General features: G+C 41.8%; 4 protein-coding genes across 6 annotated transcripts in view; 1 reads left to right on the top strand and 3 right to left on the bottom strand.

The window, feature by feature from the left end:
• Positions 1-4,367, bottom strand: part of LOC145486752 (uncharacterized) — a 102,177-nt gene extending 97,810 nt beyond the window's left edge. Inside the window, exons 1-4 of one of the 3 annotated variants that reach the window (XR_014049331.1) lie at positions 3,599-4,367; positions 3,054-3,109; positions 2,745-2,889; positions 1,341-1,715 (exon numbers count right to left, since the gene is read on the bottom strand). Coding sequence is in view for 2 of the 3 variants with exons in the window: in XM_081465462.1 (XP_081321588.1) it covers positions 1,618-1,715; positions 2,745-2,889; positions 3,054-3,109; positions 3,599-3,701 (402 nt within the window). In the remaining variant the exon portion in view is untranslated. Of the gene's footprint in view, positions 1-981; positions 1,716-2,744; positions 2,890-3,053; positions 3,110-3,598 lie in introns of those variants that run through there. The other 2 variants (XM_081465463.1, XM_081465462.1) reach the window with 2 other exon arrangements.
• Positions 1-17,716, top strand: part of LOC145486742 (uncharacterized) — a 307,059-nt gene that overhangs the window by 156,195 nt on the left and 133,148 nt on the right. The gene's annotated exons all lie outside the window — the stretch shown is intronic.
• LOC145487858 (uncharacterized) lies at positions 4,333-6,717 on the bottom strand. Its single transcript, XM_081466648.1, has 2 exons — positions 6,562-6,717; positions 4,333-6,462 (listed from the first exon to the last, which is right to left on the bottom strand). The coding sequence occupies exons 1-2, from the start codon at positions 6,715-6,717 to the stop codon at positions 4,333-4,335; spliced, it is 2,286 nt and encodes a 761-aa protein (XP_081322774.1).
• Positions 13,554-14,411, bottom strand: LOC145487859 (uncharacterized). The gene is made up of 2 exons (XM_081466649.1): positions 14,017-14,411; positions 13,554-13,899 (listed from the first exon to the last, which is right to left on the bottom strand). The coding sequence occupies exons 1-2, from the start codon at positions 14,409-14,411 to the stop codon at positions 13,554-13,556; spliced, it is 741 nt and encodes a 246-aa protein (XP_081322775.1).

Below are 17,716 nucleotides of genomic sequence, written 5' to 3' on the forward strand. Positions count from 1 at the left end.
ACAAGAGGTGAGTTTGGAATACGATATTTCGTACTGGAATAAAACGAAACAGACTGTTTGTATTTCAAGGAAATATAGCTGTTTTACAAAAAAATATAGGAATAACATCGATAGTGTGAACGATAACGCAACCCGAGAATAGACAACATTTTAGGAGTTACGTCACGATTTTTAAAGTCATTTTTAGGGTTGTAAAGAGTTGCCTTTATATGGAATAAAACCTTAAAATGATAGTGTTCTAGGATAGAAAGAACTTAAGAGGCAAGAACAAATCAAAACGGAATGAGGATCATTAAGGATGGCAAAGATTAACGAGGACTGCAAATGACGAACTTGAAAAACTAGGCTAGTTTTTTCAAGATGCGCAAATCATGACGTAGCTCCTTTAAAGCAAGTCATGTCCTTAAGCTTTTGTACGTAAGCTTTCTCATTAACTGTAACGCTAACTGTAACGCTCACATCTGACACGAAAAAGTAGCCGAGAATTAGCTACTGATACTAACAACAATTTCAAAAACGAGAATGGGAGGTTCATGCAAGCTTCAAGCCAACTAACGATCAAATATAACTACATCTGCCTGTTCATTACAATTTAAATTTGTCGTAAATCAGGCACTTATGTGGCTTTTTAAATGACCTCTTGTCATTCTCTGTAATTAACATGTCATTGCGTCAAATTCGGGATTCTTATTTTTATTTAACATATCTTAGTTTTCCACTTTTATTTTTTATTTATCATTATCTTATAAATGATTTGATTTTTTTTTCTTTAAAACGTTTTTTTCTGTGATCCGATCCGTGATCTGATCCGCGATCCGATCTGTGATCCGATCCGTGATCTGGTCCGTGATCCGATCCGTGATCCGGTCCGGTCCAGTCCGATCCAGATTTTGTCGACGCCGTAACCACACTAGTCGTTCACTGAAGATGACACAGAGAGAACCTGAGCTGCAGTGTTTCTGCATTTGGTCCGAACTCATCACAACCTTGGTCAAGACTGCCATACAGATTTCCTGTCCTGTTAATGTTAGACCTCGATCTCTCTATAACAGTTATGAAAACAGAGAAATGACTTGTTTAATGTCAGTAATATTAAAACTGTCTCACTTATAATTAGCAACATTCTGAAGTCTCTAAAGAGTCAAAAGTAAGTTACAAATGTCCCTCAATCTACAGTGAGTTACAAATACAATGTAGATATGCATCCAGATACAATATTCTCCTTTTCAATAATAAAACAAGTTATAATAGTAAATTCAGGTAGAAATTATCTTTATAGAAGTTGTAAAAAGAGAAAGTTAAATTAAAAATGAAGAGAAAATCAATCTTCCAACATATACCTTCGAACAAGGTTTACAAAAGAATACACCTCTGCTAGTTCATCAGGACCTCTGACATTACTCAATGGTGCAATTTTGCATAATCGGCCTGAAATCGCATCTGATTGCACAATTCATGAGCAAACCTGGTGAAACAATGAAATGACCCCAGAAAAAATTGCATAATTTGCCGCACAACAGACTCTTCTTGCCGCATAATTTAATTGCACTGAAAATGTTGCATAATTAATATTTCCCATTTTTACCACTCTATCAAAAGCTCTTGACTTCATCCATGTTAAACTCCCTTACAGGAGCTGAGTGTGGTGAGCTTGTTACAGAGACTTATCTTGATGGCAGATTCAGTGCATCCCTGGTACTTCTTCAGTGTAAATCCTGTTTTAAATCAATGAGACAGAAATGTTTTGTAGCTTTAAGATTTATGGCAGAATGAGGGATAGTTACTCACATCAAATTGCTTGACAAGAAGTTCACGTATTAACAGTTAACAATTAATACCCATCAATTAAATAACTGATTCAAAACTAAAGTAAATGTAGACTACTTTTCCTGGGGGGGTGGGGGGGGGTCCCATTTAGCAGTGTAAATTATTTTAGCTGTCAAGGTCTCGTTTAGGGTTGCACACGAAGACATTATAGAAATATAAACTCAATATTTAGTCATTTTTTGTATCTTCTAGGGGTCAAAAAAGTTTTAGTCACGCTCAGATTGGTCTATTATTGCACTCTGTTGAGTTGATTGCTGTAATCAGCTCTTGCAAACGTGCAGCTGTACTGCAATTGGTTGTATTTAACTGCTTGTGCATTGAATGGAGGGTTTAATGAATTTGTTAGGTTATTATGAAATGAAAAAAATTGATTGATTGTATCATTTGGGTTAATAACTTACTTGTGCAGTGATAAGTTAATAAAGATGGCAAATTTTAAGCTCGGTAATGAAATGTGAAGGTGAATTAATCAACATGACATGAGCGTGGGACAAAGAAAAATTCTGAGTCCCTGACAGGAATCAAACCCATGACCTCCTGAACACTGGGCAGGCGCTCTATCCACTGAGTTACAAGAACTTATGGAGAGCAAGGTCATTTAACTGAGTTCATATATGACAGGTGTCCTGCATACTGCTAGGATCAACACTATCGAAGTCATCATGAGTAGTCATGAATTGTAAAGGTCATTTAACTCAGTTAAATGACCTTGCTCTCCATGAGTTCTCGTAGCTCAGTGGATAGAGCGCCCGCCCGGTGTTCGGGAGGTCATGGGTTCGATTCCTGTCGGGGACTCAGAATTTTTCTTTGTCCCACGCTCATGTCATGTTGATTAATTCACCCTCACAACTTACTTGTGGTTCATAGAAGTGCAATGACTAAGTTATGAACTTGTACATCTTGAAATTTATGCTTACCAAGGATGCTGTTTAGAATGTCTGGATCAATTGCTGATATGCCATTTTCTCCAGTTAGGTTTTTGCCTTTCAACTCCTCATTTGTGTAAAAGGCATTCAGCAGGCATGCTGCACATCCAGTACCTGATGCTCGTCTGGAGGCCTGCTCGATTGTGTTAGCATAAAAAAACACATGTGAACCTGGGATGAGTTCTACCATCTACAAAGAAAGCAATTATACAAATGAAAGGGCAGTTAATTAATAGTGAATTATTAATTAAAGATAGCAGGTGGAAATGCAAACTTGTGGCAAAAAATCATGACTATTACCTGAAAACGGCGAGCATTCAGTGGATGGACCTTTCCAGGTCTTGGTGGCTCAGAAACTGCAAAAGTTAATCGGAAATTACCTTTTTGTTTGACTATGTACTTAGCTTATAAAAACATCTCCAACAATTACACAAGACAATCACTATATTGCTTTCAAGACAAGTGCCTCTTGGGCTCAGTCTGCATCCAATTATCCCACTAGGCTAGCCTGATTTGCAGGAAGGTTTTTACCTTCTGTTCGTATAGCAAAAGCCATTGTTGTCCCCAGAGTGCCTGTCCCTCTTAGCTCATGGGAACTGCATGTGGTGGCTCTGGAACATGATTTGATTGATTGATTGGCTAGATTTTAACAAAAGTAATTTGAAGTCTACGCAATTAAATCAACTGTTTTAAAATTCCCTTGTTATAAGAGAGTTTACACTGGTTGAGTCAATTGGGTCTTCATCACTGACTTGTTTGACTGGCGACTGTGAGATTATATATCTTGATCTACAAATGTTGCAGGTACTTATTACATACAGTTGCTACTGCAACAGTACACATACCTTTATTTTGTAAAATTTCCTCCAAGTTTCTTTTCAATTGATCATTTTCTTGTTTAAGCTTCTTGCACTTGGAACACAAATTCTTCATCATCTTCAGACTCATCGATAGCTTGATTCAGTGGTCATTGCCTTGGGTCTCTTCATTCCTCTAGTTGGTCTGGAGGTGTTCACTGGCTGTCCAAATATTGAAGTAAACTGATGCCTTCCCATTGGCTGTTTTTGAACAGATTTGTCCGCTGATGGCAAGGTTGGCCGCAGTTGCTGTGCAGGAGGTTGTTGCTGTCTTACTGGCACATAAGTTTCTGCAAGTTTCCTAGCTTCCTGCTGCTGAATCAACAGATCCAATTTTGCCTCTGAATTACTGTGCAGAGATCTTGGTCTTTGATGGCTAGTACCTGGCAAGAATAAAGTGGAGTGCAAGTGTCTTCCTTTGCCATTTTTTGGTTTTGGCTGCAGCTGCTTTCTTTTCTTTCTTCTTTGGTTTAATAGTGTTGCCGCTACTTCTTTAGTCCCCAATGAACTCGCATAACGACAACAAATTTGATTTTAACACTTTTTTAATAACCAAAGACACGTCCAAGTTTTACAAAATCAGTTCCACGTGAGTCCGTCCGGGTGGTTACAAAGTTTTGCAAGCTACTTCATGTCATTGACACGAAACGTCACGATCAAAATAAAACAAGAATAAAATACTGTTCTTCGGCGGTAACATCCTCCCCCCGTGTTCGCCCAATTTAGTTGGTCGAACACTCTTCAAGGACGGCAAGTTTTGTCACAGGGCGTCTCATTACTCCAAACTTCATTTTCACGTCTGCTGATCTTACAATACTGTCAAGTCCAGGAAAGACTTTTACGATCCTGCCAAGGGGCCAGAAACCTCTTGAAACTGCCCGATCAACCACTAACACCAAATCTCCGACCTTGACATTTACAGTAGGTTGAGTCCATTTCTTTCGAGTAATCAAACCAGGTAGGTACTCTCTTAACCAACGACTCCAAATATGATTTGCCACCACTTGTGCTTGTCGCCAACGTTTGCGACTTGACAACTCCTTGTCGTCAACGATACCGGGCTGTAAGTTGAGAGATCCTCTTCCAATGAGGAAATGATTCGGTGTCAGAGCTTCAAGGTCATCCACATCTGAACTGACTTCAGTAAGCGGACGACTGTTCACAACCCATTCCACTTCAGCAAAGGCGGTAAGCAACACCTCATCAGTAAGAACTTGTTTCTGTAGAACAACATTAAGGGCTTTCTTGCATGATCGTACGAGGCGCTCCCATACACCTCCCATATGAGGTGCGGCAGGCGGGTTAAATACCCACTGAATTCCCTCTTGGCTCAACTCACTGCCGATCTTATGCTGATTCCAGCCATCGATGCATTCACGTAACTCACGGTCTGCTCCTACAAAGTTTGTTCCATTGTCGGAGTAAATCACAGTTGGTTTACCTCTTCGAGCCATAAACCGCCTAAGGCACATGATGAAGGAATCGGTTGACAAGTCAAATGCAACCTCCAAATGGACTGCTCTAGTCACCAAGCAAGTAAAGAGACAACCATATCTCTTCTCCTCTTTTCTAAGATGCTTCACTTTAAGAGGACCAAAGAAATCCACGCCAACTTTCGAGAATGGTGGTGCAACACTTAAGCGATTATATGGTAGACTTGCCATCAAGGGTGCTTCTGGTTTCGCTTTTCGCCTTCTGCAGTAAGAACACTGATGAAGGATCTTTCGCACTGTAGCACGACAGCGTAAGATCCAATACTGTTGTCTCAACTCATTTCGTACTTGGTCCACTCCTTCATGTTTCAATTTCTCGTGACAGTTCATGATGATGAGACGGGTCAACTCATGATCTGGTGCTAGTACCACAGGGTGACGACTGTAAAATGGAATATCGGCTCTCTCAATTCGACCACCTGCACGAATGATTCCATGCCCATCAAGGAATGGTGAGAGAGATACCAATTTGCTCTTGCTTGAAACATGCTGTTTCGACTTGAGAACTGCAACTTGTTGAGGAAAGGATTCTGCTTGGGCAACGCAGATCCAAAACTTTCGAGCTTGCTCCATCTCTTCAACCAACAAAGAACCAATGTGACGTTCAGATTTGGGGTGCTTACAGTTATATATAAACCGTTTCAGGTAAGCAGTTACTCTGAGAAGCTTTGTTAGAGATGAGTATTTCGCTGGAGATAAGAAATCGTTCTTTGAACCTTTCACCACACCAGTCCAAGTAATGGCCATTTCTTGGGCTTGTGGGTCATCATCGGACGGCTTGGGAATTTCAAGCTTTGCATTTCCCTTTGGCCATCTCTCTTCAGGTAAGTGTAAGAAGGCAGGGCCATTTACCCAACGACTCCCAGAAGTAATAGAGCTCACTGGAAGTCCCCTGCTGCCATCATCTGCAGGATTTATCTGTCCAGGACAGTGGTTCCATTGGTTGGGTTCGGTGCTGTCCAGGATCTCTCCAATTCTATTAGCAATAAAGGCGGGGTGGCACTTAGACACTCCACGAATCCACTGAAACACAGTACTGCTGTCTGTCCAATAATAGGTGGAATCAATGATGTAATCATGTTCCTTAATCACTACAGCAGCCAATCTTGTACCCAAAACAGCAGCCTGCAGTTCAAGCCTCGGGATGCTCAAGGGTTTCTTCGGGGCTACCCGAGTCTTCGCTGTAACAAATGCACATCGCACTGCTCCACTGACATAGCAGAATCTGAAATAAGCCACTGCGCAAAATGCTTGTTCACTGGCATCTCCAAAAATGTGAAGGTCAATAACAGACAGGTTGTCTGGTATGTGACGATAGAAACGGGGAATGTGAAACTGCGCAATTCCATCCAGCTCTTCCTACCATTTGGACCACTCCTTTAGAAACTCTGGTGGCAGTGCATCATCCCATCCAATACCTAACTGCCACACATGCTGGAGGAAGATTTTTGCTCTGACCAGAAATGGAGCTAGAAATCCAATCGGATCAAAGAGGGATGCTATCAAGCTCAGAATCTTCCGACGCGTGTCCGCAATGTCTCTCTTCACCACTTCATAGACAAAACAATCTGAGCTGGTATCCCAAACGACACCAAGAGCACGTTCCATAGGCATTACGATGCTTTCCTCCACAACCTTGATAGAGGGCGCTCTTTCCGATTCTGGTATTCGCTCGATCACTTCTGTCTCATTAGAGATCCACTTGGTCAAGTGAAAAGCTGCTTTGTTTAGCATTTCAACAAGTTCTTGTTGCAGTTCCAGAGCTTGATCACTTGATTTAACAGACTTGAAAAGGTCATCCATGTAAAAGTTCGCTTTACGGCAAAGGCAGCATTCGGAAACTGCTTCTCATTATCTTCTGCACTTCTCAACAGAGCATAGTTAACACAGGTTGGCGCACATTTGGCTCCAAATATGTGAGGCACATACTGGTAGACTTCTGTCAATGATTCAGGAGATTGACGCCACAGAAATCGAAGGGAAGCTTGATCTTCTTCTGGGACAGCAACTTGGTTAAACATCGCTTCAATGTCTCCTGAAAGCGCAACCTTTTCTTCTCGAAACCTCATGAAAATTCCAACAAGGTTGTTCAGCAAATCTGGGCCACTAAGAAGTTGGCTGTTTAATGATGAGCCTTGAAACTTTGCAGTGGCATCACATACTCGACGAACCTTCTCAGGTTTCTTGGGGTTCAGAACAGGGTGGTGAGGAAGGTACCATTTGCGCATGGCTGGTGCAGTTGCTTCCTCCTTAGTAAGCTTTTTGATGTATCCCTTTTCCATATCCATGTCAATAGTTTTCCTGTATCTTTCTGCCAACTCAGGATTACGATTAAGCTTCTTCTCCAGAAAATTCAGACGTTGAGCAGCTGCAGCAAAATTGTCAGGAAGTTTGACTTTGTCATCACGCCAAATCAAAGGAACCTCATAACGACCATCCACCTTACGTGTACTTTCATTCAAGAATTTCATGACTCTTTCATCTTCAACTGAGCGCTGGGTATCATTGTCATAACGACAACCAAAGTTCTCTGTTCGCCACCAAGTTTTTACGGTGTTATTGAGTTCCTCATCCGGAGTCGCCACATGAACTTTACAAACAGATTCACATTCTTGAATATGGCCAGGTAAGCGACCAGTAACAGTCCATCCAATCCTAGTGCGAACACCAACAGGGGAACCCTTTGGACCATGTCGAGTTTCCAGGGGAACAATAAGTTCCGGGACATCACTACCAAGGAGCAAAGTGACTTGAGTCCCAGCGACTTCAGTCAGCTCCAAGTCTGATAGGTGTGGCCATCTTTCTTGTAGCTCATCAAGTTTCACTTTCTTCTCTGGCACATTCAGGTGATCAACTACAAGAACTCCATTCACATCAAATTGGGTACCAAAGTCATTCAATCGGCTGACTTGTACATTAACACGCTTTGTCATAAGCTCAGATGTTTTCTGAATTCCATTTAAGACCACACTTTCCAAAGGACCATCCAAACCAAGTCTTCCAGCAACATCTACTAACAGCAAGCTGCAAGTGCTTCCTGTGTCCAGGATAGCATATGTGTTGAAATATCCCTTTGGACCATAGAGGGTTACTGGTACTACTTGTAGCAGAACAGAGGTGTGACTGCTTCTGTCAGATGTGTTAGAATGTTCAGTAGACGAACCAACTTCGGCTTGTGCTACTGGGTTAATAGCAGACACTGCATCACTGCTTTCCACCGAAACATTTCTCAAGTTGTGCAACAGAGCATTGTGTGATCGCGTACACCCATTTACACCACACTGTTTTTGATTTGAACAATTGCTAAGCCAATGTTGAGGACTGAGGCAACAAAAGCACAACTTATGTTTCTGTACTTCATTTAGGCGTTCTTCCACACTTAGAGCCTTAAACTTGGGACAAGAAGATAACTTGTGTTCCTGCCCATCACCCATAATGCAAGAGGACTTTGTTGGCCTGGGGCGAGGTGAAATGTTACTTGAGAAAGTGTTCTGTTTTTCAGTCATTCCATTTGATCCACCAGACCGAGGTTTCTTATGAGGTTGGAATGGAAACTTACTTGACATTTTTGGGTAACAACAATCATCATAAATATCTGCCTGACCTTTTAACCACACACTGAAGTCATCAAGACTAGGTCGTTCCAGTTTGGTAGCTTTGGTGTTGTCCTTCCATTTGATTTCGAGCTCCTGGGACAGTTTGTCAACGGCAAGGGAAACATTAGCTTCTGCTTTCAGATCACTTTCATATCCAAACTTCTTAAATGTCCACACAGTAGTTGACACAACATCTGACAGATTTCTCACTTCTTGAGGTTTGTCATTTTGTAATCGAGTTGTTTTTCTCAGTTTGTCAAGTGTGACTTTCACAACAAGGGAAGGTTTGCCAAATCTGGATTCCAGTTCTTTCAGTGCTTCATAGTAGGAATCTCCACGGTATCCATATCCTTCAATTGCAGACTTAGCTTTACCAATAACAGAGTTCTGAAGATGTTGCATTTTGCCATTAAGGGACAGATTAGCATCATGAACAATTGATTTAAACATTGAGGACCAATCAGACCAGTGTAAAGGGTCACCATCAAACTTACTTAGGCGTAACTTTGGAAGAGAGTCACGAGTAGAATGACCACAAATGGTTGTTTTTCGGTTGTCCGTACTAGTTAAAGCTGGATGCTGTACTCCACTTTGTAAATCTCCAATCCACGAGTGATACAAAGGCAATGTTTCATTAGGTTTTTTCGTGCCCTGAGGTGCAATAAATGAAACAGCTGACTTTGGCTGTTGTAACAAAGGTGAAGGTGTAACAACTTTTGTAGGGTTGTCAGGTGGCAATACAGTTCCATGATTTGCTCCAGTTCCTTGCAACAAACCAGGGAGTAGTGGAGGAATTATTGTTAACGGTTCATCAAGGTTAGATGATGGAACAAATTTCAATGAATCATCCTCAAAATCAAGCAATCGATTAGACAAAGCTTCCGGATCATTAACTTCATTTTGTACCTTTTGTAACACTGCTGCTTCTGCTGCGAGGCGTGCAGCCTCGTCCTTGGCTTCCTGAGTCTTTCTTCTTTCTTCAGCCATGAATTTTAGCCTTTGAGCTTCATCTTGGACAAGTTCAAGTTTCCTTTTAACCTCCAGTTGTTTTTCGAACTCCTCTCTTCTTCGCTGTTCCTCTAAGGCAAGTTGTTTTGCTTTAATTTCTGCTGAACTAATTTTGGCGCGAATTTCGGCCGCTTGGGAGACATTTCTTGTCGAAGAAGTTTTCCATGATTTCACCAAGCTTAATCCGCTAGAATTTTCCTCTGCCCGCTCGTCAAGATGTGCGTTGGCCTGAAGTTTAGCGTCTTCGACTCTATCGAGTTGTTCTTCATACCAATCTATTGCGGCTTCGTGCTCGTTCTCTGGGATCACTGAGACGAGTTCATCATTGAGGCCTTTCGCTTCGTTAAGATATTCCTGCAAGTTGTTGACATATTCACGTATAATCGCTTTTCGACCATACTGTTCGATGGTGGACTCTAATTTCTTCAACGTGTTCGTGATCCTTCTTTTGACGGCTGCCCGTTTGTTTTTTAAAGTAACAATGTTAGTACTCACAGTACGAGCTGAATCCAAATGGCCAAGATGGCGACCGCCATCAGTCGCTTCGGTCGATTTCATACCAAATTCCAAAATCTTCGCCAGACCAAATTCCAAATTCTTCGATTCGCTCGTTCTAATCCGGCTCGAAGGGCCAGAAAATGTTGCCGCTACTTCTTTAGTCCCCAATGAACTCGCATAACGACAACAAATTTGATTTTAACACTTTTTTAATAACCAAAGACACGTCCAAGTTTTACAAAATCAGTTCCACGTGAGTCCGTCCGGGTGGTTACAAAGTTTTGCAAGCTACTTCATGTCATTGACACGAAACGTCACGATCAAAATAAAACAAGAATAAAATACTGTTCTTCAGCGGTAACAAATAGAAAGGCTGTTTTTTTGCCTCGAGAGACTTTCTTTATCAGCTGCAAGAGGGATACACTACTATCAGGAAAACCAGATGCACTTTACAGTGGTCGTACTCTGTTGAACTTTGAAATTCCACGACTTTCCAGGTTTTCCATGACCCTTGTTACAAACCCAGCTTTGGGCTGCAGTGATACACCAAACTTAATTATTAGATTGCAATTTGTCAAAATTTATAGAATGAAGTTGGTGAATTTATACTTCTTATGGAGCAAGGAAAACGAAATTATGACAAAGTTGATGAAAGAGAGTTACAGAGGGGTAAAGAGCAGGAAAGGGACTTACTTTGTTTATTGATTGAGTGTAAGCCGATTAAAAGTCACATTTTAAGCCTTAGTGGCCTACCTTAGTGGTTTCACAATACCGCAACTCCTTAGTAATTCTGCTGATAAATGAAGTTGACATCTAAGCTATTGGAGGCATAATATACAATTCCTGTCATTCTGTTAATTTACCTGATATTTTGAGAACTGTACATTTGTGAAATCTGTTGTCTTTATACTTAGCAACCTTCTCATTGTCTTCAACAGTAACATCAACTGATGGAAGTACATGAGAAATTCCATCTTCCAAGAACTGGACTAGAGTGAATTCTAAACAAATGGAATTCAAATAAACTCGATTATAAAGCTTATTCTACGAAAACTTGTTAATGATATATTTTATGAAAACCTGGTACATACACATAGATGTGTAACAAAGTGCTTAGAGACAAAACTGTTTTAAACTGGAACATAATAAAGGCCCGTCAGGGAGGGGAGAGAGAGGGGGGCCCATATATGGGCTATATAGGTATGTGCCGCAGGATGGTGTATGGTTTTTGAGGTTGTCAATCCTTAAATAGGGTATCGGTTTTGCCCATGTGAACGTGTTCCCAGCGTTATCCTTAGATAGGGTACCTAAATGGTGTCAGCTAAAATTGCAGGGCAAAAATGCCTAGCTAAACGAAAAACAAATGATCTGTTAAATCCAAAATATCCATTACAAGTATTATCAAAGATATTTTATAAAGATTTGCGTCGTGCCGTGTGCGGTTAGCCGTTGTTTGGTTTTTGTTTTCCCCTTGAATAGGGTGTCATTTTTCGGGTTTGGGTCCTAAATAGGGTATCTTTTTCGTTAGCTTCATCCCTAAACAGGCTCAGGGTTTAAGACCGTTCACTGCACACACCTACATGTATCTCAAATTTACAGGAGTGCCCCCCACCCCCACAGAATAAAGGGTTAAAGAATTGTCCTCTTTGTCGATCTATTTTAATTGAAATTCAGTCACCTTGATGAAATTTATTTCTTGTATCATGGGAAACTTTATGGATCAACTCCTATATACTTAGTTGTGCAAACTTTTGGAGTGGTATTTCCTGAAATACCCCACAAAAGACTTGATTTTTCAGTAAAAACGAGCCTGTCATTGTTGTTGTAAGAATGAAACCACCTGCCAGATTATAACAGTGCGGGATTTTCCGATTTTTTTCGCCATGTGGCTGTTGCAGTGCCGAATTTTTTCCGGTGGTGCGGTCATGGTTCGTGATTCAGCACCCCCAATGTCCCTCCCACTAAAATTTTTGTTGAAAAGAATTCACAGGGCTTGCAAAAAATGTACGTTGAATCAACCCTTCAGTAGGATTACCATGTGAAATAAAATGGATGAAGGGGAAGAGATTTTGCCCATAAAATGACACCTCGGGCTGTAATTCTTTATCAAGGCAAGGCTTTCTTCCATTTACGTATACTGTACATAGACTGTCAATGAATATGAATATTAAAATAAGGTAAAATAAATCAAAAACATATTCACTTCAATTTGATTGTCAATATGTTAATATACCCTGGAGAGCAGCCTTTCTTTTATGTTAGGTTTGCTTTAATTTAAAAGCTCGTGGAGGCGAGTGCAAAGCTGTTTCCAGCGCTAGCCTACTCTCAAGTATGTACAAGGAAAGCTCTTACCTTCATCCTCGTATCGAGAATTACTTTTCCGATGCCTTGAACCCATAACTTTTGAGCTCTGTATGCTAGATTTTGTACAGTCTTTGTCAATTTCAAGCCAGCAAGAAACAAGCAAAACTGTGAAGAAATGAGATCGAGCAAAGTCTAGAAAGGCGGTTGTCTTGGCCATTTGGCAGTAAAAAGCCAGCCAAAAAACGTGGCTACCTGAACAACTGAGCATGCTTTCAAGAATGCCACTGAACTTTTGTCGTGGACGCATAAACAAGAGGTTACTAAGTTCTGTCCTGTTCGCTTTTTCGTTTGCACGACCTGTATGATGGCCTCTTCAAATTCCAGTTCTTCTTCCTCTAGGAAAGGACAGTAAATCCGAAGCCATAATGAAGAGAGGACATTATGGAAACTATATTTCCCAACCTAATGCAAAGATCCCTAAAACGACATTTTCCCGCATTTTGAACAAGTCAAAGACGTGGTCTGAAGATAATCTAACATGTGCCAGTGAAAACGTGTTGTCAGATAACAAAGATCTGGAGGCGAATGTGTTTGAGCCTCTTCAGAACGAGTTGACTTGTTCAATACATGCACAGCTATCCAGTTTCGTAAATGATAATCCAGAAATTTTAGATGCCAGTGGAATTCCTACCTGCTCACAACGTTCTAGTCATCTAGAGTCTGAAGTTCCAACCAGCTTAGGTTCATCTGAGTTTCAACAACCAAATGGTGGTTGTAATGTAAAGACACAGTCAAGATGGCTGACAAGGGAAATGTATTTATTCCTCATGCTTCATCATGTGATATATCAACACATAATGACTAGCTAGGGAGGGGAGAGTCTAACTCAATACATGCAATTTTATGTCACATCCTTCCCTTCGGAAACATAAAACTTGAAGAATAAAATAAAATAATATTTCGGCTTAAAATAAATGTCACTGTTCCTGGTTTAGAGCAAAATAACTCAACAACTGAAAACAGTCTTTGCAATCTCAGATTGGTCTATAGGTCAAGCCGGTCAGGTTTCACTACTCGTCTGCCGCTTCGGGTGACAACTGGACCTGCACTGTTCGCCTTTGCTGGTTCTGGGTGTTGCTCTTGGGACAGCATATCCTGTAACACAGTGGGAGCTGTAGGTCGGTTAGGTTCATCCCTTGGCGGCTCCTTGTCCTGGATTACAGTTTGGTCTGCTCCAGAAGACAGTTCTGCATTCAAACTACCATGTCCTGGAGCTGGGTAAACTCTTAGATGTTGCCAGTTGCAACGGTACTTTTTGCTGTCTTCAGCTTGCACTACATAGGATCTTGGTGTATGGTGATGTTTGACCACAGTGGCTGGCTTCCATTCTCTGGAGTCCGTCCAAGGCTGCAGTCAAACTTTGGTCCCAGGCTGAAGTTCCTTCATGTCCTTGCTTGCATGGCAGTCATGGTATTTCTTCTAGGTTTCTTTGGTCTTCTCCGGATACCTGGAGACTTCTTGCTGGTTGTTGCTTGCAGGCTGAAGCGGACATTCCATCACAGGCAACTTATTTCTCAGTCGACGACCCATGAGTAATTGTGCCGGAGACAGTTCAATATCTGGTAATGGTGTTGTTTGATAATCCAGCAAGGCCAAGTGCTTCTGATCATTCTTTTGCCACAACTTCTTGACAGTTTGGATAGCTCTCTCCACTTCTCCATTAGCCTTGGGGTAATGTGGTGATGTGGTGGTATGCTTAAAGCCATAATCTTTGGCAAATTCCTGGAACTCACTACTGCTGAACTGGGGACCATTATCTGAAACCACTTCTGCTGGGATTCCATGGACCCCAAACTGCCTTTTCGACTCCTCTACCACAGCTCCACTTCTTAAAGATTCCATCTTTGTAACTGAGGAATTTGCTGCGTTAGCACACAGAGTAAGTAATGTTCTCTGCGAAATTCAAATAGGTCGTTTCCTATCTTCTTCCAAGGAAGTGATGGTGGCACAGAGGGCTTCAGTGGTTCAGAGGGCTGTTTCTTGGCATAGTCAGCACACACACTACAATTGGTGACCATTTGCTCAATTTCCACTGACATTCCAGGCCAAAATAGTACCTCTTTGGCTCTCTGTCTACGTTTGGCTATTCCAAGATGACTCATGGATCTGACGGAGCATTTAAGGCCTTAGCAACTTTGGGACAATAAGGCGTGTTCCTTTGAAAAGGAGTCCATCTGCTGTAGTAACCTCATCCCGGAATGTCCAGTAGGGTCTTGCCTCAACGGGAACTTGGGGTTTTGTGTCTGGCCATCCGGTTTTCACCATGGTAAGAACTGCTTGTAGCTCTGAGTCTTTCTTAGTTTCCTTCTGGAATTCTTCATATCGTTCATCCGACACTGACAGGACCACATTTATTTCTTGGAATTCTTCAAAAGCACTACTGTCATCATTCTGCACAGATGCTTGACTCAAGGTGTCTGCCAAGACTTGCTTACAACCAGGAATGTAGTGTATCTCCACATCATACCCACGCATGTTGAGGATCATTTTCTGAAGTCTCAGTGGTACTTGTGAGAGAGGCACTGGTGGAACTTGTGACAAGCAAAGACAACTGCTAACATTTCAGACGCAATGGGTGCATACCTCGTCTCTGTATCAATGAGTGCTCGAGAGGCATAACACAGGGTTTGTTGTCTTGTAACAACACTGCTCCAAGCCCCTTTCCACTTGCATCGCACTGGATTGTCACTGGCTTGGTGACATCATAATATTGTAGCACTGGAGTTTGTGATACAAGTTGCTTAATCTTCTTGAAGCTCTCTTTCTGTGGATAGTCCCAATGGAATAATACATCTGACCTCTCTAACTCTCGTAAGGGAGCATCCACTGTGGATAATTTGGGCAGATAACGACTCAGAAACTGTATAAAGCCAAGAAGCCATTTCACATCTTTGTTTTTCAGTTCTGGCATTTCATGGATAGCTTTGATCTTCTGGGGATCAATCTTCAGGCCCTCGGCGGTAAGGAGGTGTCCTACGTAAGGTACTTCTTTCTGACGAATCTTGCATTTCTCCTTGTTGAGCTTTAAGCCCTTAGCAGACGCTCTTTCCAGAAATTTGTGCAACCGCTCATTGTGTGTTGATTCATCTCCAGCGATGATTGCATCATCCATTATAACTTCCACACCATCCAGGTCTTCAACCATTTGATCCATGATTCTTTGGAAGATCTCTGGGGCACACTTTACGCCAAAGGGAAGTCTTGTGAACCTGTATTGGCCAATTGTGGTGTTAAAGGTACAGAGAAGTGAAGACTCTTCATCTAACTTCAGCTGCCAAAAGCAACTCTTAGCATCTAGAATGCTGAAGGTATTGGCACCCTGTAGATGGCTGGCCACTTCATCAACTGTCATCATGGGGTAGTGGGACCTCTTCATGGCAGCATTTAGATCTCTAGGATCAATGCATAGTCTCACTGCACCATTCAGCTTCTGAACTACTACAAGCGAGTTGACCCATTCTGTTGGTTGTTCTCGCCGTACAATAACTCCCAGTTTTTCCATCCTTTTTAGTTCTTCAATGACTTTCTCTGTGGTACTGGTACCTACCTTGGAGGATGAACAACAGGGATAGCACCATCAGTTAGTTCTATATGGTAGGTGCCAGGCAAACATGCTAGTCCTTTAAACAGTTCAGGATAGTTGTCCAACTCCACTCTGCTCTTCGGTGAGTAGGCCAAGTTTGACACAGGTGTTTCCACTAAGCACTGACTCCACTTCAGGTTCTACCACAAAGAACTTGACATCTTCAACTTAATCTTTGTATCTTGTGCTCAACACTACTTCTCCACGAGGCTTCAGCTTGTGCTTGGAAAAGGAAACCAACACAGTGTGTGTCTTTTTCAGGAGTGGCAAGGGATGACGCTGGAGGTTGCTGTAGGTCTTCAGTGACACAACATTAGCTTTTGCGCCACTATCCAACTGGAAACGAACTTGGGTATCCTCCACCTCAACCACTTCATAAAATTGCTCATCCTCTGCGGCACAGCTTGATTCAATTGAGTAAACAAATAGAGGCATATTCTCTTCACCTTCTTCTTGGTCTGACTCCTCCTCGGGTTCTTGTTCTGAATCTTCTACTTCTTGTAGGTTGTGGACTTCCTTGGCCATACAGAATTTAGCATAATGATTTATCTTCTTGCAGTATCTGTACTGCTGCCCCATTGCGGGACATTTCTTGTGTGTTTTGTCATAACCACACCATCGGCACTTATTTGTCGGTTTCTTTAGTTTCGATTCACAATCCTTCGAATTGCCATTCTTTTCTGTTGGTGGCTTCCTCTTGAACTTGTTTTTGTTTGAATGCAGACGATTCCATGAGGGGTGTTTTTCCTGATTCAGTGCATTCACGGTTGGGTCTTTGTTGCTGGCGAGTTTTTTTAGACTGCTGAGGTTCATTTCGTAGTTTCGACCAATCTCGATGGCCTTTTCGCATGTCAACTCGTCGGCCAGGTCAAGACACTTCTCGCGCACTTTAGGGTGTTTACAATGGAAAACAATCACGTCTCGAACCATGCGCTCTTCCTCTTGGTAGCCACAATCCTTAACTAGGATCTTCAGATCTGTGACAAATGATTCGAAACTCTCACTGTCTCCCTGACGTCTTTCGCTGAATTTCAACGCAGCCATGATGTGGTCTTTTTGTGGCGTGCAGTATTCTTCAAATTTTTTCACTATCATTGTCAATTTTGCAGCATCCTCTGGTTTTGCAAATGTAAATCCTTCGAATACATCCAATTCTTTATCACCTACCTACAGCTTTAAGTAGCTGACTTTGACGCTGTCGTCTTTGTCGTGCAACGGACCTTCGAAGATGCACATGGCTTGTCTACTGAAGCGACGCCATTCTTGGTGTAAATTTTGTACGGTCCACGACATCTCAGGACTCTTGTATTTCACCATTGTCGTCGTATTTCACATCTGTCCTGCAGTAAATACAATCGATGGGTATTCCACATACAGTTGTCAGTCAGGCATTAGCTCAATGGCTTATTTGGTTATGGATATCGCTGCTCTTTCTGACACCATGTAATGTAAAGACACTGTCAAGATGGCTGACACGGGAAATGTATTTATTCCTCGTGCTTCGTCATGTGATATATCAACACATAATGACTAGCTAGGGAGGGGAGAGTCTAACTCAATACAT

The sequence above is a fragment of the Orbicella franksi genome, chromosome 5 (assembly GCF_964199315.1).
Source record: "Orbicella franksi chromosome 5, jaOrbFran1.1, whole genome shotgun sequence".
In the NCBI taxonomy this organism is placed as follows: Eukaryota; Metazoa; Cnidaria; class Anthozoa; order Scleractinia; family Merulinidae; genus Orbicella; species Orbicella franksi.